At 42.4% G+C, this 25,637-nt stretch overlaps 3 protein-coding genes, 1 long non-coding RNA gene and 1 pseudogene across 5 annotated transcripts; 1 reads left to right on the top strand and 4 right to left on the bottom strand.

The window, feature by feature from the left end:
* Window positions 1–849: 849 nt before the first annotated feature.
* On the bottom strand, window positions 850–4,243 carry LOC147976755 (uncharacterized). 2 transcript variants are annotated; one of them, XR_015602172.1, is made up of 6 exons: window positions 3,485–4,243; window positions 2,689–2,852; window positions 2,090–2,297; window positions 1,349–1,448; window positions 1,202–1,287; window positions 850–1,104 (listed from the first exon to the last, which is right to left on the bottom strand). It is a non-coding gene; the product is annotated as an uncharacterized LOC147976755 (long non-coding RNA). The 2 variants fall into 2 exon arrangements; XR_015602173.1 differs by having other exon boundaries at window positions 1,202–1,273.
* A 5,956-nt stretch (window positions 4,244–10,199) lies between these two features.
* On the top strand, window positions 10,200–10,814 carry LOC147976754 (uncharacterized). Its single transcript, XM_087520961.1, has 2 exons — window positions 10,200–10,631; window positions 10,770–10,814. Exons 1-2 carry the CDS (start codon window positions 10,200–10,202, stop codon window positions 10,812–10,814), a joined length of 477 nt encoding a protein of 158 aa, XP_087377087.1.
* Window positions 10,815–12,940: 2,126 nt separating this feature from the next.
* On the bottom strand, window positions 12,941–20,437 carry LOC147976753 (uncharacterized). The gene is made up of 19 exons (XM_087520960.1): window positions 20,416–20,437; window positions 20,311–20,344; window positions 19,939–20,032; window positions 18,199–18,324; window positions 17,957–18,040; window positions 17,680–17,856; window positions 17,474–17,578; window positions 17,138–17,291; window positions 16,902–17,053; window positions 16,635–16,814; window positions 16,416–16,541; window positions 16,188–16,318; window positions 14,682–14,757; window positions 14,314–14,606; window positions 14,044–14,230; window positions 13,857–13,976; window positions 13,542–13,771; window positions 13,393–13,468; window positions 12,941–13,313 (listed from the first exon to the last, which is right to left on the bottom strand). Exons 1-19 carry the CDS (start codon window positions 20,435–20,437, stop codon window positions 13,182–13,184), a joined length of 2,499 nt encoding a protein of 832 aa, XP_087377086.1. The 3' UTR covers window positions 12,941–13,181.
* On the bottom strand, window positions 20,434–22,140 carry LOC147976752 (uncharacterized; annotated as a pseudogene).
* Window positions 22,141–22,511: 371 nt separating this feature from the next.
* On the bottom strand, window positions 22,512–24,617 carry LOC147976751 (uncharacterized). Its single transcript, XM_087520959.1, has 7 exons — window positions 24,326–24,617; window positions 24,156–24,257; window positions 23,987–24,064; window positions 23,627–23,883; window positions 23,241–23,538; window positions 22,654–22,796; window positions 22,512–22,550 (listed from the first exon to the last, which is right to left on the bottom strand). Exons 1-7 carry the CDS (start codon window positions 24,600–24,602, stop codon window positions 22,512–22,514), a joined length of 1,194 nt encoding a protein of 397 aa, XP_087377085.1. The 5' UTR covers window positions 24,603–24,617.
* Window positions 24,618–25,637: the final 1,020 nt, after the last annotated feature.

The following is a 25,637-nucleotide window of genomic DNA, read 5'->3' as shown; positions in this document are numbered from 1 at the left end:
TGGTCAAAATAACATAACTATAAAGTGGTTTATTAGATACTAGTAAAAATGCCCGTGCGTTGCACCGGGTGAAATATTAAAAATAACTTGCTCCTCATGAATTATGAAACACGTTTCTTTAATCCATTTTTTGCAAAAACGTCAAAAATATGGTTACATCAAATATTTCTTTTTGACCATGAAATTTGGACATATACCCTAATAATGTTTGTCATGACCTATTTCATCTCCACACTTTCATTTCACCCGATGAGAGAATAGTTGTGTATGAAATAGTCTTTCAATCAACTTTATTTTCTATTATTCAGAAAAATGAATATTTCTTTATTTTGAGGTGTTTTTTTAAATCAAGGATATTTTTTAGAATGGTATCATTTTTATGGTGACGAACATTTTTTGGAATATTATGTTTCATTTGTCAATTATTTTGCACTGTTTTTTGGGCTTGGCCCATTGAAAGACTTGACCGACACGCACTTCCCGTTCCCCATTCTTCTTCTCCTCTGTTAGGACAATGTCGGCGCAGCCTCCCTCCCTTGTCCCCGTCATTTTCCGAGGACGAGGGCAGAAAGAATAGCGCTTCTACCGGCTGCACCGTCGTGTCCTCCGCCCGCGCCGCCATATCAATGGGAACTTGGGCGGCTCCCTCTTCCTCTGTTCCCTCCCACCCATCTAGAGTAAGAAAGACGACCATGGTGAGCTTGCCATGGAATTTAAGCGGCTCCACTGTTCACATCATGTCAGGCAATGTCATTGTCAATTGGGGGAAATCCATATATGAGAACATCAGACATCTCATCTTTCCCCACATACCACATAAACCAGAGCTTCAAACTTGGATTACCGCAAATATTTTCAAACTCAATAGACGGCATAGAGATGGTACCAAGAAAATACTATAGACAAAGGATTTCGGCAACAGAGCAGTCAGGTGACCACCTTAGAAAGTGCCTGACTAATGACATTTTTTCCACAACTAAAACCACCAAATCGCACCATGTTCCTCCAAAAACTGAGGGGAGCATGCATCACACACGCTGGAGCCATTTCAAATTAGATAAGACTGGGATTTAATGGCGTTGGAAGGAAATGAAAAATCAACATCTGCAAAAATGTTTGGTTATGTAAGAGAAGAAACCATGATAAATAAAAACATGCGTTTTATTGTGGAAATTGAAGTTCGGATAATTTATAGACAAACCTGTCCTGTAAGAAGAGGTGTGTCCTCACCGAGCTTTGATGCACCAGGTCTTCGTGTACGCACATGCCATATCTGCAGCTCAATAACTTCAAAACATTAAGCTAGTAATTTAGTCCTCAAAAAAGTTATACCAAATAACTTCCTTACTTGAAGCATAGTTAATTACTTCTTGATGCCCTGAAATTTCAGCTCTAGAAATGTATTGAAGGGCGACATGGTGGTTCATCAAATTATTCTCAAAGACAATCTGTTCGAGTCAGAAAACATTAGAATGTGAACACAGGTTAATAATGAGAATCTGACTTGTTATTTTGAAATTCTAAAAGCTCACACTTCGAATATCTTAATCAAGTGGGTGCCCATGCAGCAAGGTGCACAAAATCAGCTCTTGTGGCCTTTGTTCTATCTTTGTATGACAAAAAATAATACTGAATGGTACCTTCAGAAAACCAGAAAATTATGCAATGTTGTACTATGTGGTCAAGAGTGATATCCATGCCTGGTGATTATTTTCTGGGCATTATGTCCCATAATGTATACTTGAGTGTGGTTTTCAGATGACAAACAATACAACCACAGTTTCATAATAGAGAGATGTGTCATAGTTCAGATGCATCAATTTTTCTTGGCACTAAAATTATTAGAGCTTGGGTAGAAAAAATAGTATCACACCAGTGCGAAAGATCTTGCTGACTAACTGTTGTAGGAATAAAAAAGATACATGTGCAAATTCATTCAACAAACAACAACTTCTATGTTTGCCTACTTCTCAACAAAATTTCATAGCCACGGCTAAAACTAAGACTAACAACCACACCAACCCACCAAATCTGTTGGGAGATTAGATAAGTTATGCAAGAAGAAAAACAATACCAGGATTTATTTTACCTGGTTGAAGACTTGAAGCATGCAAGAAAGGACCCGATGCATTTTCTTCAAGCAATTAATCAAACATTTGATGCATTCTCCGCACACGCCTCCCGCCTCGCTGCCGCCGCCTGATGTAGCGCTCGAGCGCAACGCCGCCTCCCCGCCATGGCCGCCGCCCCCTGCAAGCCTGCACTGCCGTGGTCTATGGCTTCAACGCAGGCGCCCCCTGCAAAAAACACGAAACCTTATCTCTGATTAGCCGAGTAAGGAAGGATTGTTTTGGGAAAAAACGAAACGTTTTTCGAGATAACCACTTAAAAAGGGATTGCCGGTTTAATTACCAGAAAACATAAGGAATGAACATATAGTATCATTAAATACCATGCGATCACATGTGATGGAGAGGATGCAACTTATCGCATCCATGCTATCATTAAATGGAATGATACACAAGTATGCAATTAAGATGCAGAAAATAGGATGCAACCTTCAAACCACCAAGAGAGGATCTTGTGTACCATTCTCTGTTCTCTTAAAGATTAATGACCAGCGAATGCGATTAGATATGATGGATGAGTGAACATGCCACCCTCATGTCAGATAACTAACGTAATTACCTCTGGATGCGCACCGTGGTTCCACGGGCCAAAACCATTTCCACAGAAATTAGGCATTGGGGGCGGCGGATGATGATGCATCTGGTTTGGACTCGCCATCGGCGGCAACCTCTGAAAGTCCCCACCATGCTGGTGCTTAAGCAAGGAGGACCCCCGCATTATCTCTGGTAGCAGAAGTACAACAGCAAATACCAGAAGCCAACATCAGCACGAAAAGGTGCTCCATGAAAAACTTGCTGTCACCGAAGAATCATATGAATCAAGCAACATACTACATGCTTTCAAGACCTATGAGACACACACGCGCTAACACAGGAAAAGGCCAGCGCCTTGAGGCCAAAACAGAGTCAAGCAGAGCAAGTTTGCATCAACAAGAGAGAAACATAAGAAATCAGGCCACGACAAATCAGCAAGGACAAATTCTAATCTAGGCCAATAATGGTAGATGGGGCGGCGGCGGCGAGGGAGCGAATCGAGGCTCTCACCATGGCCCAACTGCTTCTAATCTAGGTCAAGAAAGAATATATGCACGTTCGAGACCATGCATCTCAACATCTCATAAAGCACCAATCATACACAGATCCAAATGGTACTAATACTCCATGTGTGTTAGTATATCAGATCTGGCAGTGCCCCAGCATTCAGTTGCAATGAATCAAAAACTTGCCAATTCTCACAAGAAGAGTGAAAAAGGAGGAGGAACCAAATTTTTAGATTGTTCATCCATCCATGGCCTACATATATGAACTGAATCGAAGGCCTATGTATAAGTTGAGCATCTTCTGACCACCCTGACCTGAATCTACTAGTCTATAGAGGTGGGCGAGCAGCAAGAAAGCAGAGCACGCGGCGGCCACCGTCACAGCCGTCGTCCTGCCCGGCTCGCCACTGCCGCCGCAAGGAACCCTGTGTCCTGAGGGAACCCCGTCCTCGTTGCCGCCGGCGGCTGCTACTCCCACGGGAAGGGCCCGGTCGCCTGCAGCCGCTGCGGGCAGAAGGGGAACTGCGTGGGCGACGTCGTCGGTAGCGGCGTCCCCGGGACAGGGCAGGGTGGCACACACCGCGTGCCCGTGCACAGGCACGCCGTGCCGTTGCCATCAGCCAGCACGGCCGGCCGACAGGAGCACCCACACGGCCGCGACCAGCAGGACCGCCGGCCGCGCAAACGGCATCCTTCCTCGATCGCTCTCTCGCCGGTCGCCGCTTCTTCATCGGAATCTTGTTTTTCTGCGCCGCTGATGTGGGTGGGTGAGGCCGCTCTAGCTCCCTGTTAAACGTCACCGCTCGGTTCCCAGCCCGCACGGCGGCGCAGGACTCCCGCACCGGCGGCATCCCCAAGGGGCCTCCAAGCCGATGCGCAATCCGGCACGGGGGAGGGCCTGGCCCCAAGGAGCGAGGAGCCGACGAATCCGCCGGTCAGGAGCTGGGCGGCGCCCTCCATCATCGCCGCCGTCTAGGGAGTGACGCGCTCTCGTTTGACGCGGTGTCGGGCGGACGGCGCGGGGCAGGAGACAGCGGGATGGAGGTCAAGATGGGATCGAGGAGGCAAGGTCGTGCGGGGCGCTGTTTTTTTCTTTTGTGTCCTTTGTACCAGTTTGGGGCTGACTTATGACGGGAGTGCGGGCTGAATTCCTAGAAACAGAGGGACTTTTATGTAAAAATACTCATGACGTACGACCAGAAGCAATAGGTGCTTTATTAGTAGGTAAAGACTTGTGCAAAGGCGCGCTATTAGCCGTTCATGAGCGTCCTATAGGATCTCTCCGAGAAAAGATCACAAAGGGAGTCAAACAAACTTTTTTTTGTAAAGACATCCAAAAGGCATCTTACATCTGATTAGTGGATAGATAACTAGACACACAACGACCATTAAAGCATCAAATCGCATTGAAAATTATATTAGCCTTCTTCTTCCTCCGATCGTATGTCGCCCGTCGGAAACTGAAAATTGCACTGAACCAACAGGAAAGGAAAGAGACACATGCAAACGCCCTGGTTGCATCAGTCTTTAAAAACCGCAATAGTCAGTAACCCCTTGTGACGATATCTACAGATCACTGAAGCAACATCGGTTGGAGCATCAGCCAACACAATACAGGTTTGCAGTCCAGAGGGTTGGGGAAACCGGGCCATGCCGCAGAACAACACGACTGAAGATGTCAAAGTCTCCACACAAATAGTATGCCAATATCTCTCCTTGAAAGGCACACCAACTACCAAGATCTGAAGGGAGCCAACAGATCATAGGACGCAAACTCTCATAGGCCTTCATCAGTGTTAGATAGGACGTCGTCGAGGTAGAGAGAGACCGAAGAGACCTTATTTCAAAACGCCATCACTGCCACCACCTCACCGGTGTCGCCGAGGGAATGAAAACCTAAGAAATATAAAACGATACGGCCGGGTCCTCACTCCGCTTGCCGCCAACCAGGCCGCCAGACGGATGAAGAAGAGGAGTGCCGAGGTGATGACGTTTATTGAAGCTTTGGTGACAGCTAGGGTTGGGAAGAGATGTGTTTGGGAATGCAAATTAAACCAAGCAACATTGCGGTATAAGGGCATCTGCAACGCCGACCTTCAAACACCCACATACGTCTAGAACTAGTTGTCCAAGCGCAGTTTTCCATCCAACATGGACCCGTATTTTTCTGTGACGGTCCACTTGTCTGAATCCCGCAAACTGGACGCAAGCCACGCGAGATTCGCGAGCATTCGAACCTCCGCCACGTACGCATTTGACACCCGCAGCTCACTCAATACCCTTCCCGGACCACTTTTCTTCCACACCGCCCATGCCTCCCCCTTGCTCTGCATCCGCACCATCCTTGTTTGACGCCCTCGCTACACCTCCCTAATTGCCGCATAGGCATTGCCGAATGTCCGCAGTTTCCACTGATGGTGCCCCGACTATGGAGCTTCTCAGCATGTCAACTACCGACCAGGTAGGCTAGGCTGAGGACTCCCTTGTTGGTTCCGTCCTAGGCCACTTTGGGCGGCCCATGGTGATGTAACATCCCAATTTTCCTAATTTGGATGTTACTAAATTATTCATATGTATCTCATATTTTCTATGCACTATTTGCATTTTATGAATATTCAAGTCATTATGCAACTGAAGGCAAATTATTGGAGTGGGGATAACATGACTTCTCCCCTGTTAAATGAAAAGTTCATAATGTCCATAATATTATTTGTAGTTCACCTTATATATTTTGGGAATTATAGAAACTCCAAATGGCTTTAGATGAGTATTATAATGCTCTTTGTGTGGCCTTTTGCATAAAAGAAGTTTCCAAAATTGTATTCGGGATGGAACCAGTATTCATGTACTGTATATTAGTAGTGTTATTTTTCTGTATGCTTATGGTAATTTTAGGATTTATCTAGCATTTTATTTAGCCAAATACCTATCTTATACAGTACTTTAGATAGCAGCTTTTACTGTACATCTGGTCGCATGCAACCCAACTGTTGTGTTTTAACATTTGGCCCGTGACCTGTTTAACCTTTCCGAAGCGGTACCCCGCTCGAGCCATTAGATCCTCTTTAGATTGAATGGTTAGCAGCCGCTTCGCTTCTCTATCTCATTGAGAGTGGGCCCCGTGGCACTGTTCATCTCCTTTCTCCAGTCGAGCATAGCTGCACCACGCCGCACGCACAACCGAGCGCGAGCCTGAGTCGAACTCAAGAGCCCAAGCCACCCCATGCACCCCTGGGGCACCGCACGCGAGCAAAATTCCAAGGAAAACCTTATCCCACCCTCCTCGACCTTTCCCGCCTCTCCACGCTTCAGTTAGGGTGAAACCGATCTCGCAGAGGAGCTCAGGTCGCCGCTGTCTTTGTCGGTCAGTTCCGTCATCATAAGTAAGAGATCGATATCCCGTTTTGCTCCCCTTGATGCCCCTCTTGATGCCGCATCTATTTGACACTTTCCCGTGAACTGCAATGCACTAGAATGACCACCTGAAGGTTCACCAAAGCATGCCGAAGTCACACGAACCACCAGCACCACCCCGAGGAGCCTCCCAATCGCCGTTAACACCACCATCATCACCTCCATCGTACGTCACATCCACCGGTAATCTCTACTTCGCCAGAGGACCAACGGAGGAGTGCCTCCGCCTAGTGGCGGAGCCGACATTTCAAATTTGGGTGTACATAGCTCCAATTTTATTTTATTTTCAAATCACCAATTATAGTCTCTCCTATTGCCCGACTCCTCTTGATATATACATATTTTATACTAAAATTTTATATTTACCATACTACCGTGTTAAGCATTATAATTTATGATATGGAGTCACCATCACCTCATGTTCATCGTCGGCACGCCTTATCTGGAGTCCGTTAGGGGCTTCAAAGAGGGCAAATCATCGTCATCATCATCAACAATTCTTATTCATCAAGAACCTCATGATGCTCACTACAGGGAGTGGGTAATTTCATCATAGGCATATTGGAGGTAGATAGAGATGGATGAGATTCGTCATGTAATTGAGTCAATTTGTTATGGCTTGATTAGTATTCACTATGTTCTAAGATTAATGTTTCTATGACTTTGTTATTCTTAATGATTGTCACTATGGCCCGAGTGCCATGATTTTATACTTGAATATATTATGTTTTCATGAATATATTATGTTTTCATGAATATATTTGAGTATTCCGCGTTAAATTAAACTGGATTGAATCTATAGAGCTATATGCACGGAAACATTCACCAAGTTTTGTACGCATGTATAACACATGGTTACATGATGCATAAAAAATTATCAACATGAAGCAACATGTAAATCTATTTTAAGTAAATACCCCTCCGTCCGGAAATACTTGTCGGAGAAATGAATGTATCTAGACGTATTTTAATTATAAATACATTCACTTTTATTCATTTTCCGACAAGTATTTGTGGACGGAGGGAGTAGAATAAATCTGTACAATAAATGTACACTGGTCATAATTCACAAAAACGTATAGAAAGACATATCATAAACACTAACCACGTAATCTTGGATAACAATCAACTACAAAACAAGGGGTACAAGTAGGTAATAATATTCTATGCAAAGTAACTACAATGTAGTGGTTCCCAAAGAACATGACAATCCATTTAACATCTAGCATAACGAAAGTTATGCGAAACACATGGAATAATACTATACTAGGCTTGGCATGAATAAATTAGTCGACCATGATAAATATTTAGATAACTCTAAATATTTGTAATGGTTAAACGATAAATAACTATATGCCACAACCACAGATTAACCTTAGGCTTCGTTTAGCTTATAGCAACTCTAAAACAACATCGACTCCACTCTAAAGTCTAATGTCTACTGTAACATATCATGCTAATGAAAACTAGTATAAACAAACTAGATAACACATACTAATTTAGATAAACAATAACTTACAACATGGCATTGCTTCAAATAAACAGAGCACATATGCAACACGGCCGAGAACGAATATGTAAAACATATCTAAGATATATCTATGTTAAACAACATTAAAGTGATCTCACACATGAAGTATTCCGCGTCAAATTAAACTGGATCGAACCTATATAACTATATGCATGGAAACATTCACCAAGTTTTGTACGCATGCATAACACATGGTTACATGATGCATAAAAAATTATCGACATGAAGCAACATGTAAATTTATTTTAAGTAAATAGAATAAATCCTTACAATAAATAGGTCATAATTCACAAAAACGTATAGAGAGACATATCATATGACTAGGTACCGCACCCAAGAAAAAATATCAACGTGAAACATGTTCAACAATTTTTAAATAACTATAATCGGTGAAACAAATAAATCTAACAAGTCCTACGTCGCACCAAAATTATAAGACGAATAGCATACACTCACAGGCATATCAGAACATAATAAAATAACATACTAACAACAAAATTTGACCAATCAACTACTACACATGGTAGCAATACACAAGAACTACTACAAAGATGTATCTCACTACTACATGATGCACAGAATTATCTACACAAAATCATATAGAACTATATTAAAAACTATTGTTAAAATTAACAAGAAAGACTAGATAAAACCTAAACTAAAATCCATTGACCCATCATGCAAGATAATTCCAACAACGGCTTTTTATGACCATAGAGAATATTCCTTCTGTTGGTCATGAAGGCATACGATGAATAGAAACTAAAGAAACAAGCGATGACATTGGATGATGTCTGGTTCATGACCATGGCGGCAGCGGCGCAACCAGCAAGAGAAATAGGCCGAACCAAGATGTCTAGAGAGTATGTTGAATATTATTTAGTGTACGTGCAAATGGAATTGGACAGGAGCTCACCGAGCTTGTTGGAACAGTGCGATGAACTCGATGAACGGTGTTGAAGGACATGTCGAATTCTTCACGTGTGATCGACGGATAGCGTTCTCTCTTCTCTGAATGGATTCATGGCATGGAGAAGAACCTTCAGGCGCAAGGGCACGGATGGAGATGGCCCGCGTCACCGGAATCAAGCACCGGCGTCCATGGACAATAACAGTTCAAGAAGAAAATGTGAGAGAACCGGAAAGGAAGAGGGCAGGGGTTGGGGTGAGAATGGAAGAGGAGGTAAAGGGGCTTCTAATGGTCCCCTCGGTTTTTGTGAAGAGGTAATATCAATGGCAATCATATAACTTGCATATGATGTTCAGCTTGATGTTAAAAGTTGTAAACTACGTTGCGGTCACATAACTTTCCTACGCGTGCAGATACGGTCACTTCTTTCATACTAGTAAGCGTGCACGTGCAACGCACGTATCATAATTTAACTCTTATAAAAACATTTATTTTAAATATAGTTTCTCTTTTAGCAAGTTATTTTTACTGAAGCATTTAAATGTGTTATATACCAAACAACATGATCGCACATGTAACATACAATCCGCAGGATCTGTGTTGTTTGCATCATTTTTCAAGTCTCAAATTCTTAAATTATCATAATTCAAGTCCACTGAAATGGCAGCTAGTTTTGTTCTACAATCTGGTGTATGAGCCGATAAAGTAGTAACCAGACTTAGTTTCGAAATAGTGGTACAACGTAGGATAAGTATAATGATACGCGGCGGAAAATACCTGTGTAGGAGTGTCAGAAAAAATATCTCATGTGAAGTACTTCACAAAATTTAACATCCATAGACCACAAGATGATCTGCATGATTACAAAACTTAAACATATTCAATAAAAAATATCAACATTTATAGAGATTCATATAATAAATTTTAAAATCATCAAACAAAAATGAGTGTAACCAGCCCTGATGATTTTTAGAAGATAAAAAAGATGGCAGGCATGCAGGCGAATCAGATAAAAAAGAATGGGTCTTTTTAGAAGATAAAAAAATTGATTTGGACAAGCCGCACAGTCACAATCTCTCTCTGGTCACTGCATAATTTTATTTTAAAAAATGTTAGTTATCCTCCCCACCGCCCCCTCAGTCCCTCACATTTCTGTCCCCATTCCCCATTCTCCCATGGTGGCCACACCCCTCACTCCACAGCCGGCCCTCTTCATCACCAACGCCGGCGCTCCCTGGTCTGGCCGCCGCTCACCTTGGTCACCAACATCGGTGCTTCCTGGTCAGGCCGCGGCTCCCCTTCGCAGCCGCTTCTCTTCCTCCCCTTCATGTCGAATCGGTCGCCGAAGTGGCCGAGGAGGCCCTCGAGCTCGGCATGCTCGCGCCAGCCCTAGGCGCCGGCGGAGGTGGACGCGGAGGTGTGGCACTCGCACGCGCCTGCTCTACCCTGCACCTTCTCCGAATCCGTTCGTCGAAGTTCTCAAGAAGGCGCTCGAGGTCGGCATGCTCGCCGGCGACACTGGGCCCCTCCCTCTTCCTGATGCCGTCTCCGTTGCCGTTGCCGCCATGAGCCTCTCCACCCTCTCCCATGCGGTCATCCGGGTCCAGGTATGTCCCTCTCTCCAAACCCGACACCTGCTCCACCTATTGAGAAATCACCATGAATGTTCCCAAGACTCTGAATAATTGTTTTGTTATAGGGCTTTGTTAGAAAAGCTGATTTAACTGAGTATTATTCTGCTCTAGATTGATGCACCTTCTGGTTGTGAGTGGATCCAAGAGTTAACATGATACAATACCTTTTCAAAATATGATAAGATTATCTTCATGAAAGAAAGGAAGTTGGAGAATTATTATTGAAGAGGAATTCAGTGCCATGTGTTCCTCAAGAGCTAAAATGGAACAAGAAGCACAAAATTGGCAATTCTTTTTGTAATACTATGAAGCTCGTCATGGTGGTTACCATGAATGAGTGTCTGGTTTAATCTTTAGAAAGTGAGTTTTCTGTTACAATGTTCCCTTTCAGGACTGTTATATGAGAAATCATCCGCTTTGTTGGTGGCTATGCTGATGATAAGGCCCTTAATGGTTCCGATTTCCCGAGGGAGGAGAAGGAGGTGCCGAATGGGGATGGGAGCAAAAAGTATAATTCGAAGAGTATGTCTTGATTCTGAGTTGCATTGCACAGTATTTTTATTGCTCTAAGAAATCCATGGAGTTGTCTATGGAACATTCCTTCATGTGATAGGCATATTTATTTACAAAATCAAACTGCGTAGTTCCAACAAACAGACATTCAAATGCACCATTTTACACTCTGGAAGTAGGAAGTGCAACTTCTTGTGCTTAGAATGGATCAGGTGTACTTCAGACGATGTTTTCAGTTTTAAATAATTATGCACATCTCAATCATCATGTGTGCAAAATGTGGGTTTATACAGATCTATACAATTCATTGTAACATCCTGGAGCTGAAACTAATTATGATTAATTTGTAGTTCGCTAAGCTAAATTCAACATTTCAGGTGTTTTGCGACAACTCAAGTCACCTTCGTAAATTCTGGAAGCCAACTTTTCTGACACCAGTCCGAGGAGATAGAGTGCATGATTCAGTCAGTTACAAAATTGTAGTACCCAAAACACTAACCATTTTCCACATAGAAAACCATTAATTACCGTTCCCTCTCCATTTTCCTCTTCTGCTCCTTACGGTCTACATCTATGGTACATTCTAGTTAGTTTAGCATCTCACCAGTTATCTGAATAATACATAAGCATCCAGTAGAAGGGCATTTTTACCTTGGTACATGACATCTCATCAGTTATCTGAATAATAAATAAGCTTGCAGTACAAGGGCACTTTTACCTTGGGACATGGCCAGGGGTGTATATGGTACATTTAGCTCGTCATTAAGCAGTGCTGTTGAAGCCAGTTTCTTCTCACGGGCTTCACGGCATCTTTTAAGAATATCATCTCTATCGCGTGCAGAATACTCTTTTTTCCTCTGCCTCTTCAATTATTCAGGGTCTGTATAAATACATACCGCAAGTTAGCGCATAAGCAACAGCAAAAACAGTAGCGCAAAGTAGGAACTGGTTGATGATAGTTACCCAATGATTGGTTGTTGCTTATATCCTGAAATGGTGTGCGCGCCCCGCACTATTGGGAGATGACATACCTTCGCCTTCATGTGAATATTCATGCCATTAAATTTTGAGAAGCATGGAAATTGTGGAAATTAATCATGAACACCACCATCAGATGCAAACATAGTGCACTGTCCGTTGTATTGATATTGTGTTTCAGCAGAGTTCTACTTAGACATTAATAACAACTTTGAATGGTAGATCCCCTTACTGGACCACATTCAGTTGTTGGCCCTGCTGTTTGATGTCCATGGTGATGCTGATGATGATCTTGGCAAGGGTAATGCTTTGATTCCATAAACCTGTTGCTTTGTTAGCTAGAGAATTAATTTCTCAAGAGGACCTTTGTGATTTAGTGCACTTATGATATTTTCTAGCTGGGGCTGTTTTCCTTCATGGATTTTCTCTGTCCACTACATCATGAATCTAGTAATATAAAAGTAATATCTATTTCTGATTAGGTAATGACCAACTGCTATCTTGCTTCTTACTCATGTATCTTCAGATTTTATGTATCCGCCTGGGGTCTTGGTATGTCCTTGAGCACGCATCAGGTATGCATGTATCTGTTGGTATCTTATTGCACTTTGTAGTTTCAGGTATATGTATGTGCATGTGTACTGGCCATAGGCCCGAGCTGAAACTAATTATGATTAATTTGCTCGTTCTGTGATGTGCGCTTACATTAAGCTAAATCCAATATTTCAGGTTAATTTATGTTAATGTAAGCATGCACGTGCAACGCACGTCTCAAACAAAATGAGTTGATATAATATAATATTAAAATATATTTTCAAAAGAGTGACATATTTTGTGAATCTATTTTTTATGTTAGTGAGTTTTTATTACCGAGCCAACTGTCTTATGCCAACGATATGAGCGCGCGTGTAACACATGATCCAGAAACATGTCTTCACATAATATGCACGATGACATAATAATTGTATTATAATTTGTTACAAAAAGATATTTTAGAGTCAATAACTATGCATCTCTTGAAGGTCCATCTTTTCAAGCAATGAAGGTCCATCTATTGATGCGATCTATGATGCTTCGTTCAATTGATGGGATATTGTCTTGAGCTTCATTCTCTTCATACTTTAAAATATGCACCAAAAATTGTTTTCTCAGTTCAAAATCATCCTACATATGCATTATGCAACATTGTTATAACAAAATAATGCGCAATGTGTATACAAATAAGCATGGTGTAAATACTAACCTGGGGTATGGGAAAATATAGCTGTCCATCGCACAATGAGTGCATGAAATTAAACACCAAATAACCCGACAAGGCACTGCATTTATAAAATATTACATTGTCTATTGAATAAATCAATTAATATTGTAATGCATTGAAAAGATTCATACCCATGTGAGTTTGTTGGAACAACAGGAACTTTCCATTCCCATTTAGAGATGTCGTCTTTGAATGCAGGGTTTGCAACTTGGAGCGCACGGTTTAGGTTGTTGACCACAGTTTTAAGTACATTTTTTCTCAAAATAGGTATTGGTATCGGATCCATAATTGAGACAACTTTTTTATTTTGATCGAAAACAAACAATAGAAATATCCCACAAATATCCCAAGGCAATAAAATCTGCAACGATGCGTACATTTAAAAATTTAAAACATTAGTTAAGACATGACAAACCATTGTTACAAATTAAAATTTTAAAACTTACTGTATGACACTGTGAAATATGATACTCATTACTGTCTGGCCAGCTATCAAACATCCATTTCAACATAGCAATGTCCATATTTCCACGATGACGTGAGTCTCGTGCATAGTAGGACATGAACTAAAATAAGAAAAACAAAATATTAGTTCCATGAGGCAAAATGTAATACATGATTATAATGACTTACACAAAAATTTAGATCCATGTAGTGACATGGAATGTATCTGAAAAGCTGGACTTCGTGGCGCGCTAGTATCCGTACAGCCATATTGAAGCAATCAACATCCATGCATTCATCATTATTTAATATGTTTTTTATTTGTCTCAAATTCAAACTAATGGGATAAGGATCAGAGCTTTTCACCCATTCGCTTCTGTAAAATTGAAACTATGTAAACTATAATAAAATCATACTAATTTATTAAAATACAAAATGAACTAAAAATATATGGCTTACTCTAGTAGAGCGACATCATCAACCATACCGATGAACAAACAAAGTTCATCCATTAAGTCATCATTTGTTGGAGTGAGAGAGGGCGAAAGGATAAATGATTGCGACTCCTGCTCAACTTCTGACGATGTATTCGATGGTTTGAGGTTCTCGGGGGGTGTTTCCAAAATCATACAATCCGTGGGATCTGTGTTGTCTTCGTCATCTTCAATGTCTCGATTTCTTATATTATCATCATTCAATTCTGAGTCCACTAAAATGACAGCTAGTTTTGTTCTAAAATCTGTGATATGATCCTATTAAAACAGAACTCATAGTTAAATAGTGATACACCATAGAATGTAAGTATAATGATACACATCGAAAAATACCTGTGTAGGAGAGTCAGACAAAATTTCTCCTGTGAAGTACTCCATAAAATTTACCATCCACAAACCACACGATGACCTGTATGATTACAAAACTTAATATATTCAATAGTTTCTTTTATCAATTTTATAGATATTTATATAAGAAGACTTTTAAATCATCAAATGATCATGACTGTAACAAAGAAGTGATGATAAAGAAAATCCTGCGCTCACTCATAATCCCTCTCTGGAATGCATGAAAAATAATGTAAGAAGTTAATATAGTTTGGTTAAACGTGCTTAATAGTGGAGATTAGTGAAGTAGTAGTATTAAATACAAAAACTCAGTTAGTGAACCTTCTACTGCCCCCTCACTCCCTCCTCCACAGGCACACGCCGATTCCCCATTCTTCCCTCCCTCCCTCTATCCTCCTTCACTGGCACACGCCAGATTCCCCATCCACAGCCGGCGATCTGTGGTGGCCGCCCCTCCCCTTCGTCACCACTGCCAGCCGCCGCGGAGGCCCTGATGCGCCCCGCCCTTTCCCTTCGTCAGCACCGCCGGCGGCCGCGGAGGCCCGCGATGTGCCCCGCCCCTCCCCTTCGTCACCGCTGCCGGCGGGCGCGGAGGCCCGCGATGTGCCCCGCCCCTCACATTCGTCCGCACCGCCGGCGGCCGCGGAGGCACGCGATGTGCCCCGCCCCTCCCCTTCGTCACCGCTGCCGGCGGGCGCGGAGGCCCGCGATGTGCCCCGCCTCTCCCCTTCGTCACCGCTGCCGGCGGGCGCGGAGGCCCGCGATGTGCCCAGCCCCTCCCCTTCGTCACCGCTGCCGGCGGGCGCGGAGGCCCGCGATGTGCCCCACCTCTCCCCTTCATCACTGCTGCCAGCGGGCGCGCAGTTCCTTGATCTGCCCCGGCCCTTCGTCACCACTGTCGGCGAGCGCGCAGGCCCTTGAACTGCCCCGCCCCTTCGTCACCACTGTCGGCGGGCGTGCAGGCCCTTGATCTGCCCCGCCCCTTCTTCATATAAGGTCGCCGAGGTGCTCGAGGAGGCGCTCAAGCTCGTCATGCGCGCCGGTGACGCCGGGGCCCTCCCTCCTCCTGACGCACTTGCCGTCACCGCGATGAGCGTCTCCACCTTCTCCCGCGCGCCAGGAACTTCCCTTCCCCACTTCTCGGGACGCCAACAAGGTCCGGTTTCAAATCTTATCCCCTCGATCCAGATGCTTTGCTCTCTGATAACAACTTCAATTGGCTGTTCGATTCGGTCCGGAGCAGGAGCTCGCTATCTGCAGTTCCTTCCTTCCATGGATGACCACGAAGAGCTCTGCGTGCTGTGCTGCTGCTCGGGACCCTCCCTTCTCATCGCTCGTCAAATCGGTGCATAGCCTCATTTTATTCTGCAGTCTGTATCCTTTGAGCTTGTATACTTTTATTCTTATTGTGGAAAAATTTGTTTTGTGATGCAACTAATGGGGACACACAAAAAACACATAATGTCGATTGCTTTGAGTTAGAAGGTATACCCATCTGTCTGCAGTCTCTTCTTAATACACTCTTCCCTTGGCCATGCACTGATGTTTAAGTCTTTACACTTATCAGATTTTAGTTCCATTTGAAGCTTAGCATATTGGAATACATTTTCCAGTCCTTTCAGCTGTTGCATGAATAAATGACAAAGTATTAGCATCACAATCGAAGAATAACAGAAAATTGTCTTATCAAAAGAAGGTGCAGTGGGACTAATAACTAACCATAGCAGTGAGGTCGTTGCGGTTCATTCCTGGGCCTACCGAGTCGAGCACCTGGATACATCGCTTCCCGGTATTTATAACTGCTAGGTACCAATGAAACTCTTCAATGTTAACTGGAACGAATATCTGAAAATAGGTTTTTTGTTAGTTTAGGTCCCATGTATACAAACATTTGTCCTCTATTGAATTTATAGTAATATGTACGGAACTGAGACTCACCATATCATGTTCCAAATAAGTTTTAGCTCTCTGTAATACCCATTTTGGTGCGTCATCCCGTATAGAGCTAAATTCCTTTATCATCTTAGAGATGCATGCATTCTCTAAGAACACACTTCCACCTGACCTCATCTGTAGATGTTGCTTAGCACTTATGCAATGTATGTATGCGTCTATGATCTACAATATCAAGTGCACACCTTGGTTAGGAGATAACAGGAACTCATGTTAATAACATCCTCTTATCATAAAGCTACATATACTTACTTCGTCGCCAACAAATTCTCCTTCGGTTAAAAGGCGTAGTAATTGTAATTTTTTGAGATATGAGTCGTTGATGCTCACTAAATTTCTTTTATCGCTTGGTTCAGTCATGATATTTTCAATCACGGACCAATCATCGCCGGTGCAAGCATAATCTATCATGATGTAAGTCAAAACATTCATTAACAACAAAGAAAATAAATGTAGCAAAAGCAAGGCATAGAAGGACTTGTACGTGCCTTCTGGAGCCACCACATAGTCTGGTGCTTTCTTGGGTTTGTTATGTAGTCGGATAGGCTTCACTGTTTGTGGCCTTTTCATGCCGGACGTTTGTGCTAAATCTTCGTCCTCATCTGCCACCATTTGTTCACTTGTTTCATCAAAGGATAATTCCTGAAAGCCACAATACAAAGAATAATTGGTATGCAGGATATAACATAATTAGATTTAGAACTATTGGGACATAGTTGAAAAAGAAAAGATGCCTCTGTCACTTCGGAGACTTCGGAATCACTGGACTACGTGCTCTGCTTTTTCTCCACTTCTTCTGTGTTGGCTATTTCATTTGATTCTACCAGAGTGTCCCATATAGTTTCCGCCCCTTCGGTGCCCAATGTTTGTGCTAATTCCTCATCCTGAGCTAGCCCCATTCGTTCACTTGTTTTATCGAAGGTTAATTCCTGAGAGCAACATTACAAAGAATATTTTGTATGCAGGATATAATATAATTAGAATTCAAACTATTTGAGACATAGTTGGGCAGAAAATATGCGTCTATCACCTCGGAATCAGTGCCCCGCATGCTTTTCTTTTTCTCCACTTCTCCTTTGTCGGCTATTTCATTTGATTCTGCCAGCTTGTCCCCTATAGTTTCTGCCTCTTCGGTGTTGAATGTTTGTGCTAATTTATCATCTTGAGGTGGCTGCATTTGTTCACTTGTTTCCTTGAAGTTTAATTCCTGAGAGCAAATATTACAAAGAATAATTCCTATGCAGGATATAATATAATTAGAATTAGAACTATTTGGGATAGTTGAAAAGAAAGCATGCCTTTATCACTTCGCAATCAGTGGTCTGCATGCTATTATTTTTCTCTATTTCGTCTTTGTCGTCTATTCCATTTGGTTCTTCCTCGCTTACTAACTGAAACACACAATAATATAATATTATGTAGACATGATATTATTATACTACAAATTACATATTGTTTTGTCCCGGCAGAATAAAAATAATAGTGTCATGTGAAAATAAAAACCGCCTTTTTCGACTTGGGGTTTCGCATGCTTGTCTTAGGGTATGACCTCATCAATCTGCATATTTTCTGTATCATCGATGATGGTTTGTTCTTCTATTGCCTTTGTTGAGTCGGTGTTCATATCCTCGTATTTTGTGGTATGCTCATTCTTGGCTCCCCCGTCGATGTTTTCCTGAAAACTGAAGCACATATTATTGTCACGCGGTTAACATTAGGCCCCTAAGTTCTGTTACCTTGAAAAACAATCTTATATGTTGGGACGGAGGGAATACATCACAACTGGGTGCACATATTTTGACATGTTTACTTTAACTTAGTGGCATCAGGACATTCTTTCCAACAAAATTTCAGTATATGTTTCTTTGTCTAATTGTTCATTCAATCAACTTTTTCATATTCACTTGCGTGAATATTCTCTCAAGTAATCAGGTGGATGTTGCCCAAAGAATTTCTACAGTCACACAAAGCATCTTGGCAATTTTGTGGGGTCACACAGGGCATGTTGATTCACTTTGTTGGATCCCCTCTAGTGACTATGTTGCCTTGTAGATGTGAAATCGTGAATAGGATGTAATTACAGAGAGATATCATTACCGTGATGATAGCAGATTGATCTGCACAGGCCACCGGGGATTGTGACCCAGACATGGAGGACGATGGTAGTTCACGGACAGATGCTGGAGAGACTTGCGGTGTAGGAGGCCTGCGCGGTGGAGTGGTGTGAGATGCGGCAGTCCTTTGCGAGAGATGATGAAGGAAAGGTGGAAGGGAACCCTACGATGCAAAACCCATTGCTTCTTTCTGCTCCTGATCGAGAGATATATTGTTGTAGGCAATATGGAAGGTGGAAATCACGGGAAGTATACTTCCATAGCGTGAGGATTGGGATATGGAAGGTGGAAATCACGGGAAGTATACTTCCATAGCGTGAGGATTGGGAATCATGAGCGTTATCTTAGGACCCACACTTTCCTTTAATTTATCTGAGGCCCAATGCTTTTCCTTTTTTGCTTTGATTTATCTCAGGCCCAATGCTTTTCTTTTTCTTTATTTATTCACCACGCATACAGAATTAATGGAGTTATTTTCGTAATACATTTTAATACAAAAATATTGGTTTCAGCTCATCGGAACGTATCTTTGATTTTTTGTGTGTTTTCTCTTACCTTTTTATATACAGATACAGAAGGTTTAGTTCAGTGGCTGTGCTGGACAGGAGGGGCCAGGGAAGTGCTTTAAGTTGTTCCAAGAGATGTGAGCCTGATAAAACGATGACATAGCAGATTTCCACTGTGGTGAGTTTCGTACTTAAGTTTTATTATTATATTATTGCTGATCACGTGTAAAATAAAATTTTGCAATGAGAAGATACATGCTAGTTATTTCAGCCAGCTTAAATTTTTCTGGTAAAACAAACTTTTGTCCTGGACGTATGTTCAATATAGTAGTAATAATGCTTGACATTATCAAGAAGCAAGTCCTGTACAATATATTATTAACAGCAATGATGTGTGTTCTTCAGAATTATATGCATCAACAGTTGCATACCCAAATCAGTTACATTAAAACATAACCCATTCGGTTAATTATCAGAACATGGAAATCTGATGGCCCAAAAGTGGAGCACAATCTTAGTTGATGCTGAACTATAGGCTAAACAGCAAGTGAATAGCAAAAGCTAATAACTATGATAGATTGTTGATGTTATTAGGACTGTATCATTTTAACTTTGGGTGCCTCTCTTCATGTGCTGACTCCTTTCTTTATCCTCTTTCTCACGGAGTACCTCGACACTCAATTTGTCCTCTGCCTCTTCCTGGCATGAATGTCTGTTCAACCTTTTTTCTATGCAGTGTTTCTCACCTGACAAACTTGAAAACCTGAAATATTGCAATACATCATCACATTAGCACATTATACTCATAGAAAAATATTGTGCATGGAAGCTCAAAAACAACACAGTAGCATACATTTTGCTCTTATCATCTGAAAAAAGGTGTAGGCACTATCATTATGTATGCCTACTCCATCTGATTATTACATATCATGTGCGTACCCCATCTGGTCATTACATACATATCAGGGGGGTCAGATGGAGAAGCAGAGCTCTCACCTTTTGCTCGATCGAACAAGATACCCTTGTGTTCATCCACCTTACCTCCTCTTCTGCTGCTTATTCTCCTTCGCTAAACCTGCAAATAAAAACAAATAATGTTAGATCCACAAGTAGTTACAGATACAATAACAAGGTGCAAATAAATGCCGGAATAGCGCACCTGCCTCATCTCCCCAAAACATCTCTATAGACAATGTTCTTGGTGCTTTTCCCAGATTTATCAACCTCGTTGTTTGGCTTGGCCAAAATCCGCGTCGTCTCTCTGGACACTCCCCTTGACAATGCAACATATAGCTGACCATGTGAGAATACTGGCTCGGGAAGGTAAATACTGACATTTGGGATAGTCTGACCCTGCGCCTTGTTAATTGTCATCGCAAAACTCAGGCGAATGGGGAACTGTTTCCTCTTAAGTTTGAAAGGAAGTGAGATGTCCTCCGAGGGCGACATAGGGATCCTAGGTATGAAGACCCTCTTTCCAGCATGCTGACCACCAACAATCTCTGCGTTGATTGCATTATCCTGGAAGGCTCTAATCATAAGTCGCGTCCCATTGCATAGGCCATTATGAGGGTCGAGGTTCCGGAGCAGAATGACTGGGCAGTTAACCTTTAATCTCAACACATGCGGGGGCAAGCCATTTGGTGTGATCGAGTTTAGAAAATCAATCGTGTAATTATTCTGCAAGTCATCCTCGATGGAGTCGAAGCTATGGTATAACTTTTCTGAGCCTGGAAACCTGGAGATCATCTTGTCATTCAGGTCATCGAAATGATCGTTCTTGGTGGAAAGAATAGCACGTGTGCTCATATACTCTCTCGATCTAGCATTGGCATGCAACGATGGGAAGACATTGTCGATGAGTGTGTTAATAGCTTTCTCATCCTCGGTATAGCCGATCACAATGTCGTCAGGGAGACGCACATAGTCGTCGCCAATTGTCTCTTCTGTTCCATTGCCGATCCCTAGGAGGTATTCAGAGAACCAAGGATCAGCCTGTGCTCGCATATTGCGCGTGAGGCGTATCTTTCGGGTCTTCTCCCACAGATAGGATCTTAGAAGTGTAGCATCCGTGATCTGTGCTCTTGTCCCACGTGTCACAACGGGGAGGACCTGCCTGAAATCCCCACCAAAGACGACAACCTTTCCCCCAAATGGCAAAGAACAGTCCATTATGTCCTACAGGGATCTATCAAGCATCTCAACTGCTTGACGTTTTGTCATAGCGACCTCGTCCCAAATTATCAAGGAGGCTTGTTTAAGCAACTCCGCTGTACCACTCTGCTTTGTGAAACTACACATGCTGTTGTCAGTGAGCTTGATTGGAATTTTGAACCTGGAGTGCGCAGTCCGTCCTCCGGGCATTATCGACGCCGCTATACCTGATGTAGCAGTTGCAATCGCTATCTGGCCCATCGAACGCACCTTTGCAAGCAATGCCTTGTACAAGTATGTCTTGCCGGTGCCTCCTGGACCATCAACAAAGAATATCTGGCTTTTGTGTTTCATCACATGATCCATTATTTCATTGAAACCAGCCAGTTGCTCATTGTTCAAACTGCTAAATAAATCTAGGTGTTCTTTGTCCACGCTGATTTGCCTCTCCTCTGTTACCTCTTTGTACTCACCGTCAGAAGAACCATCATGCTCAAACAAATCCGAAAGTCCATAGCTTGTAATATCTTTTCCCATGGATTGCAACATATCCCTGATATCTCTGAGGACCATCTGCTCAAGTGTTGCCTCATTGGATTGATTACGACGGTAATCCTCAGACATTGATGCCAGGTGTTTGTCCCACAGCTGCCGGATTTCTGTTGCCTCGCAAAACACCAGTATAGATGCAAATAACCGTCTTAGGGCAGAAGACATCTGAAATGTGGCTGCCTCCGTCATGCAATCATCAAGAGTCCTGTCGTGCTCAATGAGGCCTAAGTGCTCACATGCCTCCCGGAAGGAACTGCATGGCTTGCCATTTACTGTTTTTAAATCATCGAATGAAGTGGCACCTCGGACATGACTTAGGAGCACACGCAAGTAGTACCTCTCTCCTTCAGCAGGGTGTGCATGCACAAGTCTTCCAATCTGTGATCTCTTATTTCTTCTATTCTGCCACTTCTTATTTCCAGGTATCCATCTATAATGTTTTGGAAACTCTCTGTACAACCATTTTCGCGCAGTTGGAAACTTCCGGTTCATCTCAAAGTATTCTGTAAGCATGGACTTTGAAGAAGATGGTCGAGCTACAACATCTGTAAGATTCTCACATGCTTTAAATGCAACTGTATACATATTTGGCAAATGAAGCTGGAGTTGTAGCACAGATGGACTGACACCAAACATTTTAAAACCAAAAATCCTGTAAATAGCCTCTGGAGGAGATACATATCGTGCATCCCTATATTGTCGGATTTCATTGATGATTCCACCATCATTGATGATATCCTGCTCGAATGCAAAGGATGTACGATCATGACCTTTGTAGATGTACTTGAACAAGTACTTGACTGCCTTGATGCTCGAGCATGCTTCCACATTAATGTGGCAGTTGTATCGCATAAGTAGTGAAGGGTTGTAAGGGACCACCCACCTATTGTCCAAATCCGCTCCTCTGATCCTAATTCGACGCCCATCGTCCCTCCGCCTATAGATGGGATATGAGTCTTTCCCTTGTTGTGTGGCATCACAAAAATCTCGCGGGTAATGAAACCGACACTGACCATCAATCATGCAAGGGCAACTTTTTTTCAACTCGCCACATGGTCCATGCAGCATGTGTTTGACGACCAGTTCATGTAGAACGGGGTGTTTCTCTTTGTCCGGTATCTCTGCACATATCACTCGATCATAGTCATCTGGTGTCGATAACTTGCTTTTTGCTTTCATGATTAGAAGTATATGCTCATGCGGGAGACCTCGCTTCTGGAACTCAGTTACATGTACATACGCTGCTACTTCTCCGAAATGCTTACCCTTAGTTAGTAAGGCCATCATATCTCGCTGTTTAGCCTTGTATACTCTTGCCACCAGGTCTGGACGGTCCTGCGGCAGTTGTCCAGGCAACAACTTATCGGTTATCTCCTCCCAATATGGGTTGCACGTCATCGTGATAAAATAATCCGGTTTACGCCACCGCTGCACTATTGCCATAGCATCCAAGAACCTCCGTTGCATGTCGCGATCACCACCAGGAAATGTACGTGGAAGCACAATTCTTTTGCCAATTCGATCTCCACGTGACTCGCCGACAACGACAGTGTCAACAAGACCCTATAATAGCATAGAACGTTATAGAAATTCATGGAACGTCCATAATGTCATTGCATTATGATGTATTAAAAAAACACAAGAACAATACCTGGTAGAGGTCAGCGCGTATAACCTTTTGATTTTCCGGCTTTGAGTACCAATCAAGCCGCATAGTTTCAATCTTGATATACATGTCAACAGCCCACTGTTGGAAAAGGCGATGACCGAACAAGATGATGTTAAAAAGCTTCCTCCTGACTTGCAGCTTGAAGCAGTAGTACTCCCTTGCACTAACAAATTTTCTGGATTGTTTTGCATTGACCTCATTGTCACCAAATTTGTCATCTGGGTTATCCTCATTGTCATCTACAAGTTTGAGATCAATATAAATATGGTGGGTGGACTTGTAATCATCAACAATATTCATAATGATCGACAACATAATAATTGAAGAATAAGTGATTAATACCCGAAGGTAAATCAGTGCCATGGGCGTCATGCGGTGTAAAATTCCCATCTTGTTCTATTTCTCTAATGAAGTTCCCATCTGATATATATGACAGATGTATATGAAAACACAAGTTTTGCGCATCATTGTGGAAAAAAGAAAGTATATAAATTAATAGTTCACATCATACCTGTATATAATTCAGGGGCTTGGTTTCCTTGTGGTGCATGATTAACGGCTTCATGCAATGCCAAATTATCATCTTCTTTTCTTTCTTTAATCAAGTCTTCAACTGATACATAAAAACTGTCATCATCATTCACAAATAGCTTGTATATAAAATAAAAGTGAACATCATACCTATATGTTCGACAGAGGCTTGGTTTCCTTGCAATGCAGGAGTATGTACTGAATTTTGGTTTGTGTCATCTGGTGGCCGAATATATGGCATGCAACGATTCCAGCCAGTCTCTCCACGTGGGAAAAACAGTGGATATGACAATGGGTCGTAGCACCCATAGTATGCTCTAATATACAGTGGCCGGTTTCCTGTTTTTCCATGCACAACAACACTCCTGTCAAAGCAATTTTGTGGGTCACTCCCTTCAACCCATATGGCTGCCACTTGGGAAGTCATTGGGGCATTGTACCTTCGCTGATCTAACTTGATATCCGTGTTTAGTGAGATTCTATACTCATGAAGATTCGGAACAGACCCTAGGCTCTTCAAAACTTGCGCATAAGGGTTATGTTGTAGTATTCTCAGAATCTTCCGTATGAGGTCTATATTAAGATCTGGAGACCTATTAGCCCTGTGTAACAAGTTTTGATCTGTATCATAAATATAGAGTTGCAAATGCCGAGGGCCATTATCAGCCGGCACCAGATTGTCAAGAGCGTGGTACAGCCCACCACATGCACGGAATGTATATATGCCAGTTCCTGCCGCGGTGCTTACTCGACGATCAAGGGTGACGCCTAGACTTGTGAATGAGAAGTGCGAGTTGAAATACCGTATATGTTCTCTGAAGTACTTAGCGTCATCATCATCTTGACTTGTAAACAACTGTTTCAACTCTTCTGGAACATCTGGAGTAAACAAATCGACTTTTCCTTTTCTGCAACAAAATGCTGGCCCCTCGAATGGAAACCGCAATGCCCCACAGTGGCGACAGTCCGCAACCTTTCTTAGGACATGGTGCCTTGTAGGTAGGTTTCAGTATATGAAGTCATCGGTATTTGCTACGGGTACTGCTCGGGTAGGATGGTGTCCAATTTGGTATGATTCAAAAGCAACATCTAGCACAGGACAACACATGTATTTTATCAGTAAATACCCATAACATGTGCATTTTAGATTGCTAAATTAGAAAATACGCAATGCACATACCCTGATCCATAAAAATTCTAGCTTCTTCATCAGGCTCATGGTATGCAGCTTCTCCATTATGCAATGGCTCCAAGCAGTCTAGTAGGGAATATATTGGTCATACAGAAATGACTCAAATTTATGTATGATGACATTTATGTGTGTATGATAGTATATTATACAATATACCTTGTAAATTGTCTAGTTCAACAACAGGTTCAAAAATCCCATATGGATCATCTTTCTGGTCATTGCACACTATGAAAAATCATAAGATTAGTAGAGCATAAGCATGCTGGATCT

The sequence above is a fragment of the Triticum urartu genome, chromosome 4A (assembly GCF_056163025.1).
Source record: "Triticum urartu cultivar PI428250 chromosome 4A, HENAU_Tu73, whole genome shotgun sequence".
Classification (NCBI taxonomy): domain Eukaryota; kingdom Viridiplantae; phylum Streptophyta; class Magnoliopsida; order Poales; family Poaceae; genus Triticum; species Triticum urartu.
Note: the sequence above shows the minus strand (reverse complement) of the source record. Positions and strands in the feature narration are given on the sequence as shown.

Excerpts from the sequence above, each read along its gene's own strand:
- LOC147976754 (XM_087520961.1), top strand. The coding sequence starts at position 10,200 with ATGGTGGCCACACCCCTCACTCCACAGCCGGCCCTCTTCATCACCAAC. Across the intron at positions 10,632-10,769 it reads ATGCGGTCATCCGGGTCCAG|ATTGATGCACCTTCTGGTTG; the intron begins GTATGTCCCTCT and ends ATTCTGCTCTAG.
- LOC147976753 (XM_087520960.1), bottom strand. The coding sequence starts at position 20,437 with ATGAGGCAGGTGCGCTATTCCG. Across the intron at positions 16,542-16,634 it reads CTTATTTGGAACATGATATG|ATATTCGTTCCAGTTAACAT; the intron begins GTGAGTCTCAGT and ends ACCTATTTTCAG. Across the intron at positions 13,772-13,856 it reads ATATTTCACAGTGTCATACA|ATTTTATTGCCTTGGGATAT; the intron begins GTAAGTTTTAAA and ends GCATCGTTGCAG.
- LOC147976751 (XM_087520959.1), bottom strand. The coding sequence starts at position 24,602 with ATGACTTCCCAAGTGGCAGCCATATGGGTTGAAGGGAGTGACCCACAA. Across the intron at positions 23,884-23,986 it reads TGGCACTGATTTACCTTCGG|ATGACAATGAGGATAACCCA; the intron begins GTATTAATCACT and ends TCAAACTTGTAG. Across the intron at positions 22,797-23,240 it reads GATGGCCTTACTAACTAAGG|CATGCTCGAGCATCAAGGCA; the intron begins GTAAGCATTTCG and ends TTAATGTGGAAG.